Below are 10,039 nucleotides of genomic sequence, written 5' to 3' on the forward strand. Positions count from 1 at the left end.
GGACCCAGAAAGAAAGATGAGAAGACTGAGAGACAAGAGAGATTAGGACATCAATGCAGGGGCGGAAGCTGCAGAGAAACTAGAGGAATCAAAGGAGTGATCCCCAAAGAAGGGGACACTATGGGATCATTTAGAATTGGGAAGGAGAGCTGAGATGGAATTGAGGACAAATGTGGGAAAGGCCGTGTGTCCCTGGTCAGGCAATGGCTCATGCAGTTTAGAGACTGAAGAGGACAAGGTGTGCTGGAGAGAGTGTAGGATTCTGCATCAGAGAATCATGGGAGAAGAGACTCAGAAGCTGATGAATTATAAAGTTGGCAGGATGAGGTGAACCAAACATGAATTTCTGAGTAAAAGTGTTTGTGACAAAAATGCTGTCCAGAGAAGAAGCTTTTGCTCAGGCTACCTTTTAGAAAACAGTAAAATCTAAGTAAACGAGGCCGATGCAATCATCCTTGGTCAGCAAAAGAGGGCAAATACAGAAAAAGCAGGCTATTTCACTGGTTTCCATCAGAAGCAGCAATAATACTTGCCAGCTATAAGAGGAGTGTCCAGGGAAGAGCCAGAGACTGTGTGAGAGCTTGTGCTGGCTATATGTCTCTGACTGTGTGTGTACATGTGCGTGTTTAAGGTTGTGTGCATGTCTTTATATATTCTGAGGGTGTTTCTTCTTGAACACCTTAGAAAAGTATGCAACAGATGTACTAAAAATAGACATCAGACATTAAATTAGAAGGCAGACTGGTGATAAAGTCTGGGTGATATGCATCTCATGGAGGAAAACATAATATTAATACCTCTACACCACACAAACATGCACACACACATGCAGACATTGAATAACATTTGTGTATATATTAGAAATGCACAGAAACAAAGACACAACACTTCAGATATGAATAAAACTCAAGTGCTATCAAGTAACTGCAGTCCCTTTTACAGGTATACTATAGAAAAGACCAAGAGAATGTAGATTTAAAATGGTGTTTAAATTATCTTATCTATTCTTTTGTCTATAAGAAAGAACATCAGCTAACCCACTACTTCAAGCAACATAATGCCTTTTTATCTGAAAGGACTCTAAGAAATTAATCAATCTCTCACCCCCACTAATGTATATTGTAGGAAAAAGTGCACTAAATCCAGCAGGAGTCAAACTTGTGGATTATTAATCCACATCTACCACCTAATAGAGTATCCTTTGGTAAGTAATTTTATTTCTGACTCCTTTTTTTTAAATAAAAACAATTCAGCATCATTTATTGTCATCTGGTAGTAACTTAAGGGTATTGTAAGCCAATATGAATAAATGGATAAGACATAGTCTCCCAACAAAGAACAACATAAAACACAAACTGTATTGCTTCTCAGTAATTCCTTACTTAACATTTAAGTCATTTCTAGGTGGAGACACTTTGGAGCAGAGTAATATTATCTCCTTTCAGCATGATCCGACCTAGTTGTTTTTTTGACTTTGTTTTAGAATGAATCTCTTCTGCATTATCTAATACCAGATTTATATACTCATCAAAACCAATGATACAGTCTTCTATCTTCATATTCACTTGCTCATAAAGCCACACCTGAATCTGAGATCTATTTTGCAAGTATCTGAAGATGAGGTTGATGGGCTGCACCATTACCTTCTGTACCTTCTGGCCCTGGCCACCGTACACCATGGTGGAAGCTAACAAAGACGACACTAAGCCCCAAGCTCCCTCAGAGCCAGTTCTGACTCTGCTTCTTTATCTAGTAAAAGTGAAAGCTGTTTATAAAATCAATGGCTGCTGCTAGCTACAGTCTTAAGACATACATATTAATCCAAGTGCCCAATTGCCCAGAAGTTTTTGGTAGAAAAGAAAATTAGATGCCCCTAGTTATCAATAAAAATGTCCAAACAAATTTTCAGTTCTGTTTTGTAATGGAAAAAATTCTAAATATTTTTTTATATTGTGAGGATGAGGGGGTTAAGAATTGAAATTTTCATTTTTCAAGAGCTGAGTTGGTGTTATATAGACAATGAACCTGAGAATGAATAGGTCTACAGTCACCTGTTCTACACAAATGTTGGACATGGGTCCTTTGATTATGACTATAATTACAGTTTCAAAACAATGGGATGACTTAACCAAGTCATGAAAAAAAAGTCAGTTACATTGGTTATTTGGTGCTGAGTAGTCAAAAATAACTCTTGCCGAGACCGGTTTGGCTCAATGGATAGAGCATCGGCTTGGGGACTGAAGGGTCCCGGGTTCGATTCCGGTCAAGGGCATGTGCCTTGGTTGCGGGCATATCCCCAGTAGGGGGTGTGCAAGAGGCAGCTGATTGATGACTCTCTCTCATCGATGTTTCTAGCTCTCCATCTCTCTCCCTTCCTCTCTGTACAAAATCAATAAAAAAAATATATTTTTCAAAAATAACTCTTTAAGAACATTTTAAACAGATCTAGTCTTTGATTTATAAGTGTGTGCCAGTCTCCACCAGAATTAGTGCTTGGGTCTTCTTCTCTCTGGAGTTCTCTCTACCCTTCACCACCAATGCCCAGCACAGAGGATTTGCTCAGGGTTCCCAGAGTAGCCACGTTATGAAAACTTATTAGTATACCAGATACTTTTCCATACACATTACATATTGAAGAACAGGCATACCATCAGATAATAGCACCCTTTCTTTCAAAGTCTCCTAGTATAGTATTGGCACTTGTTATAATATTCTACTGCCCCCCCCCCCCAAAAAAAAAGTCTGCAGCTGGCAGACTTCACCCTGAATGTCAGCAGGGGGCTGATCCCATAACACACTAGCTTGAGATAACCCAAATTACAAAGCCAAGCTGGTTGTGATTACTTAGCGTTTATATAGCACTTTGTCTAGGTCCTATATGTCAGCATCATTAATGGGAGATAACTCACCAGGAGTTACAGCTGAGAAGAAAAAAATCATGACCAAAAAGAAAGAAGGGAAAGCTTAAAGGATCTGAGTGATTCCGTGGGGGCTTGTGGTTACTCAGTAATGGAGAAAGGGTAAAGATGCTGTTCAGAGAGGACAAAGAAAGCCTTTTGTCTCTCCCTTGTGAACAGGAGTGACTGAAGGTACAGAAGGAGAGAATGAGCTAAAAAAACAAAACAAAGGAAAACCCCACCAGTGAGACTGGCTAAGCTTAAGAGTTTGACTAAAAAAATTTATAGTTTGTCTTCTATAGCACCTTAGATCCCGGGGAAATTATCATTTAGCAAAGACTGTAAGTAATGGTTGGAGGGTCATTCTGTCTGGAGGCAAACCCAGAAGTCTATTTAAAAAATAGAATATTAAAATTTTCATCAAGGTATTTTAGTGAAGTGCAAATTAATTCAAATCCTCAGTTGTGATAAATAAGAATGCAATCATTCAGTTATCTGGAAATATGCAGATGATTACCAAAGCATCATCAGATTGAAAACAGCTGTGGTTCAATTTCTCCAGTCAACACCCAACTCCAGTCAACACCCACTTTTTTTTTTTCTTTTCAATGTTCTAATAGTCATATAGGAATAGGAATCAAAATTTGACCCAAATAAAAAGGAAGAGTAGTAAAAGAATATCGTTTACTAGTGAAAAAGGAGGGCAAGGCAGACAAAGACAAATACCATATTTCTTTTATATGTGGAATCTAAAAACAAAATAAACAAAACAGAAACAAACTCATAGAAAACATCAAACAAATTGATGATTGCCAAAAGGGAGGGGGTTGGAGGAATGGGTGAAAAGGGTGAAGGGATTAAGAAGTACAAATTGTGCATGGCTCAGTGATTGAGCATTGACATATGAACCAGGAGGTCATGGTTTGATTCCTCGTCAGGGCACATGCCTGGGTTGCAGGCTTGATCCCCAGTGTGGGGCCTGCTGAGGGCAGCCAGCCAATTACTTTCTCTCATCATTGATGCTTATATCTTTCTTCCTCTCCCTTCCTCTCTCTGGAATCAATAAATACATATAAAATATATTTATTGAGCCACCCAGGGCTTGCTAGAAGGGCTAATTAATACAGTAGCTATGAGAACAAGGTTGGAAATTATGCAACAAAACAGATTTTCTCTCACCAAAGCAGAGCTGGCTACTATGTACATCCTAAGGATAATCTGACAACAGCACAGACCAATAATGAGACATATAGTATGTACCTGAGGGGACTGGGTAAGGCAGGTTGGTGATAGTGAGTCCTTTTCATCATGGAAGAGGCAGTGCTTTATCCTCACTGGGATACATTTTCTGGATAATGATTTTCCTTTTCTGCCCACCATGTGTATGTCAGCATACCATCATAATGATCTTACCAAATGCCTTCTTCATCATCATCATTTCCCACACTCTATCTTTCCCATCCAAGTTTACAGCAAAAGAAGGCAGTGGGCTCATGCTCACAGGACTCAGTAGTCTTACCACGCACTCCATCAACAATAAGTGGCTAACTTTCTGGAATGGCAGAACGGCCTAATGAAGAATCTACTACAGAGCCAGATGGGAGACAACACCTTGTGAAGTTGTGGTGCTATCTTATAAGACCGACTTGAGCCTTATTTGGAGATATTTCTTTTCTAGCCAGAATCTTTGGACCTAGGCACTAAGAAGTATACAAGGCTGACTTCTCTGACTGTCATATGGCCTACTTAAACATTTCTCTTGCCTCTCATTTCTTTAACTTTGGATTCCAATGGTTCAAATATGTTAATTCCTCAGAATTAACAGACTCCTGGCCATTTTGTATTTTTCATGACACTGAGCCAACAGGCAAAGGTGGAGTGAAAGAGTGGTTGCCTTGCAATGAGAACAGGGAGAAGTGCGCTTAAAAACCCAGGGGAACCTCTGGGTACCACAGCACCTCCTTGACTTATGTAAAGCTAATGGAAGATTAGAACATTCTAATACAGGCGGGACCATGAAAGGCCAGCTCCTTCAGCACTAAAAATTTGGGTTTCTCCACTGGGAACCTGAACCAGATTGGTGCTAAGGACAAAGAGAACATGGAATGGGTAGTTGACTAAGTTGTTATAAATAGCAACTATGGCCTTATTCTCAGAAGCTTTGTGGCATACATAGGTGGTGCTGGCAGCTATGATGGTGAGAGCAGCAGCTTCCTGTCCTCTTGATTACAACCATCATGGTATGTTCTTCAACTAACAAGTTTAATGGTACCTTTGGACTCCTGTTCTTTCAGCCCTTCCAATAATTTTGTAAGCATTGAACTTCCTGTAGTAAATTCCTTTCTGTTTGGAATATCTAGAGCTATTTCTATTCTTGCACTCCCTGATTTCCTTCAGGTCTTGGTTCCAATGTCACCATCTCAGTAAGGACCTCCTTGACCACTCTGTTTAAATCACAGACCGCCTTAGCCCCCATCCCCAGCTCCTTTATCTTTTTTTTTTCCCCCTCATAGCACTTTTTATATATTATATAGTCTTTAATATGTTCATTATGGCCCTGGTCGGTGTGGTTCAATGGATAGAGCATTGATCCAAACACACAAAATAGTGATGGGTTCTATTCCTGGACAAGGGCATGTACCTGGGTTGCAAGTTCCATCCTCAGCTTTGGTTAGAGTGTGTGTGGGAGGCAACCAATTGATGTGTCTCTCTCACATTGGTGTTTCTCTGTCTCTGTCTCTGTCTCTCTCTCTATCTCTCTACCCCTCCCTTTCTTCCTTCCTTCTACTCTCTCTAAAAATCAATGTAAAAAATATCCTTGGGCCGAAACCGGTTTGGCTCAGTGGATAGAGTGTCAGCCTGCGAACTGAAAGGTCCTGAGTTCGATTCCGGTCAAGGGCATGTGCCTTGGTTGCGGGCACATCTCCGGTGGGGAGTGTGCAAGAGGCAGCTGATCGATGTTTCTCTCTCATCGATGTTTCTAACACTCTATCTCTCTCCCTTCCTCTCTGTTAAAAAAAAATCAATAAAAATATATTAAAAAAATATCCTTGGGTGAGGATTAACAACAATAAAAAATAAGTTCCTTATGTTTATTAACTTCTTTCTTCCACTACTCTGTAAGTTCCCTGAGGGCACTTGTATTTTTTGTGGTTTTGGTTTTGGGTGTGTTTGGTGTTTTTTGTTGTGTGTGTGTGTGTGTGTGTGTGTGTGTGTGTGTTGTCTTTTGTTCACCTAAAAGAGTACCCAAAAATATTAGGTACTCAATAAAAATTGGTTGACTAAATAAGTTTGTAATAGTAAAGACTTGGAAGAAACCTCAATGTTCTTCCAAAGTAGAATGGCTAAATAAACTGTAGCTAAATAAACATTTCTTTTACATTGGCATATTATACAGCAGTTAAAATGAATAGAGTTTCATGTATTCACATAGATGAATATAAAAAATGGAATACTGAACAATAAAGTAAATTGAAGGGTAAGTATGGTATGGCACCACTTATAAAAAGTAAAAAAAACACATATGAACAATACTATATATGGCTTATGTTACATACATATATAGCAAAAGTATAAAAATGTCCATGGTAAGCACCAAATTCAGAACGGAGACTACCTTTAAGAACAGAGGGACAGTAATGTGAAAGGGATACATTACATCTGTGCAAAGTGGGTATATAAATGTTAATTTCCTTATTATCTATACCCTTTCATATGCCTGAAATGTTTAATAATAAAATTAAATGAGATAACAGTGTTTAGCATGTAACAATAGTTAATATTTATATAGAGCATGATCCTACTTATTGTTCTAAATGTGTTATATATGACAGCTCATTTAAATTCTCACAGCAACCCTCTGAGGTAAGTACTATTATTAGCTCTACTCTAAGGATGACAAAACAGATACACATAAAAGTTACAGAACCTATTCAAGACTGCCTGATGGAGCTCTGTGTTTTTAATCATTACACCAAATTGCCTCACAGTCTTATTAAGCACACAGTAGGTTCTTAATAGTCAGCTGAAATTTATGAGATTACCATTTTTATAAGCCAAAATGGTCAAATATCTAGCAATTGCATGTGGTTCAACCCAATAAATGTCAAATAAAAATATCAAATACAACTGACTTTATAATATCACAAGGCTCTATGATGACTCTGCAGTTGCTTTTCAACATGCATTTTGCTTTTATGCTCTAGATGCTGTTAGTCCTTGAAGCATAAGGGAGGAAAGATAAATGCCAGAAGCAACTCCCCAACCATTAGCATTGAAATCAAGTGAAGAAAGCAAGCCTTTTAGGAAAACTCTTGACCAGTGCTGGGTGGTGTTAAGAGCCAATCATGGGTGGGAGGACGGTTGAGTTGTCCTCTAAACAACCAAGTCTGCCTTCCCCTTTGCCTTTCTCAGTTTATTAAAGAAACAGCTTCAAGTCAGCCAGACTTAGCCATGGGTTTGGCTTAGAAGTACTTGTTTGCAAGCCCCTGAGCAGACTGCTAAGAACTCCAGACAGGATGGCAGGCTTCCTCATTAGAGCATCCAAGGGTGTAAGATCAAAGGTTCCTCTTCTGCAGATCCGAACTCCCAGGAACCTGGAAATAGAAAGAAGGAGATGGGAGACAGATACAGATTACCCCAGGTTCAGTCGGTATGGTTTTGGCAGTTACAGTCCTCATTTTTTAGCTGAAGTTTCCAAGACTTGCCTCCAGCATCTGCCCAAGCATACTAGTAGACTCCTTTTCAGTCTTCCTGTCTGTAGTGATCAAACTTCACTCCCTCTTATAGACAGTGGTTGACAGAATACCTGTAAGAAATACTGCTTTCCTCATATCCTTCTTCAAGAACAATCATTTACCAGAATATATTCAAAATCCTTAGAGCAGATTTCTGCAACCCCTTGTTACTTTCATGGTTGCCCCTCTCACACCATGTCAACCTGAACAAAATCCATGTCAGTGGTTGGATCTAGCCTGGAGTCTGTGTGGAAACAGAAGCGTGGACAGGGTTACTTCTGTAAAGTATAATGAATTATGTTGCACACCATTGCATATATGCTGATTTTATGGGCATGAATGTATGTGTATGCATATGGTGGGAGAGGGGGGCTGTGCATGCATGAGTGCACAAATGTAGTTGATACGTGTGCCTGAAGGTGGTGTGAGCATTTTCTAAAAACCTATGCTCGAAGTTTCACTCCATAAATCTCTTTTACTGGCAATACTCTGAAAGCCAAGGGCTGTGTAATAATTTACACTACATTGTCCTTACTCGCTTGCTCCCCTTCACTTGCCTAGGATGAAAAGTTAAAGATTGATAGTGATGTGCCTTTGGAGGAGCCAGGAGAGTCATCCATCCCCAGTCTCTCAGTCCGTCTTTCTAGAGCTTTTCCTATCACTCCACTTCTTCTGCTCTGCTCTAGAGGACAAGCTTTCTGTCTCTTCTTCTTCCTCAAACCTTAACCACTGGCTCCTAAAATGTCCTCCTCTTTGGAGCAACCACCCTGCTGTAAGTAGAACAAGAAGGAGTTTTCAGCTGATCTAATCATAGGACAAAAAAAAAAAAAAAAAAAAAAAAAGTTCTCCCCAGAGATCCAAGCAGCTCCAGAGGTCTCCTCCTTCCTCCACTCAAAGCCATTTTAGTCCAATTTCCCAAGGTTCTAGGGAAGGTGTGTCCTCATTTCTGTGGGATCACAAGTAGACTATTTCTAATTTTCAATGTTTTACCTTTTATCCTTTCCATTGTGGTTTTGGCCACATTCTCTTGAGATTATTTTATTTCTGTTAGATAGAAAGTTCCAGGTGAAGGATAAGGGATACTTATGGAAGCAGAAGCAGGAAGAGTTTTATGCACTTACAAGAGGCCCAGTGCATGAAATTTGTGCAGGGGCGGGGGTTGTCCCTCAGCCTAGCCTGCACCCTCTCCAATCTGGGACATCCCTCTCACAATCCAGGACTGTTGGCTCCCAACTGCTCACCTGCCTGCCTTCCTGATTGCCCCTAACCACTTCTGCCTGCCAGCCTGATCACCCCCTAACCACTCCCCTTCCAGCCTGATTGATGCCTAACTGCTCCCCTGCCAGCCTGTTTGCCCCTGCAGGTCTGGTCACCCCTAACTTCCCTCCCCTGCAGGCCTGCTCATCCTTAACTGCCCTTCCCTGCAGGCCTGGTTGCCTCCAATTTCCCTCCTCTGCCAGCCTGGTCACTCCTAACTGACTTCTCCTGCAGGCTTGATCACCCACAACTACCCTCCCTTGCAGGCCTGGTCCCTCCCAACTGCCCTCCCCTGCTGACCATCTTGTGGTGGCCATCTCGTGTCTACATGGGGGCAGCCATCTTTGACCATATTGGGGAAGCCATCTTGTATGTTGGAGTTATGGTCAATTTGCATATTACTTTTTAATTAGATAGTATAGAGGCCTGGTGCATGGGTGGGGACCAGCTGGTTTGCCCTAAAGGGTGTCCCAGATCAGAGTGGGGGTTCCCTTGGTGTGTGGGGTGGCTGGGCGAGGGGCCTATGGTGGTTTGCAGGCTAGCCATGCCCCCCAGCGACCCAAGTGGAGGCCCTGATATCTGGGATTTATTTATCTTTTATAATTGAAACTTTGTAGCCTTGAGCAGAGCCAAGCCTCCTGCTTTCTCTGTGCTCACAGCCATTTTTGTAGGGATTTATTTATCTTCTATAATTGAAACTTTGTACCCTTGAGTGGAGGCCTGGGCCCACCAGGGTGTGCGGAAACCTTGGCTTTCTCCATTGCCAGGGAAATCCAAGCCTCCTGCTCTCTCCCTGGCTACAGCTATCTTGGTTGGATTAATTTGCATACTCACTCCTGATTGGCTGGTGGACGTGGCGTGTGGGTGTAGCAGAGTGTGGTTAATTTGCATATCACTCTTTTATTAGATAGGATTTTTTATTTGTGCCTGGCAGCCAGTTAGTGATATATTTAGGTTCACAAAGAACTCAAGAGTCTTTTTGTCTGTCGATTGCCTCTTCACTTCTTCCCTCCCACTTGAATTATAATCTCTCTAGTGTTCAACAACTCCCAAGCAACCACCCCTGCTACTAAACAAATGAAATAGACTCCATTGCTGCAATAAGCCAACGAAACTTTGCAAAGTCAGTCTTTTGGATAGAAATCTCCT

At 41.0% G+C, this 10,039-nt stretch overlaps 1 protein-coding gene across 1 annotated transcript; it reads right to left on the reverse strand.

The window, feature by feature from the left end:
* Positions 1 to 1,372: 1,372 nt before the first annotated feature.
* LOC311620639 (small nuclear ribonucleoprotein E-like) lies at positions 1,373 to 1,709 on the reverse strand. The gene has a single exon (XM_084880181.1). The coding sequence runs from the start codon at positions 1,677 to 1,679 to the stop codon at positions 1,401 to 1,403; it is 279 nt and encodes a 92-aa protein (XP_084736307.1). The 5' UTR covers positions 1,680 to 1,709; the 3' UTR covers positions 1,373 to 1,400.
* Positions 1,710 to 10,039: the final 8,330 nt, after the last annotated feature.

The sequence above is a fragment of the Pipistrellus hanaki genome (genome assembly GCF_964339955.1).
Source record: "Pipistrellus hanaki genome assembly, chromosome: 3".
Taxonomy (NCBI): domain Eukaryota; kingdom Metazoa; phylum Chordata; class Mammalia; order Chiroptera; family Vespertilionidae; genus Pipistrellus; species Pipistrellus hanaki.

What these genes read in the sequence shown, in the direction of transcription:
- LOC311620639 (XM_084880181.1), bottom strand. Translation starts at nt 1,679, where the DNA reads ATGGTGTACGGTGGCCAGGGCCAGAAGGTACAGAAGGTAATGGTGCAG.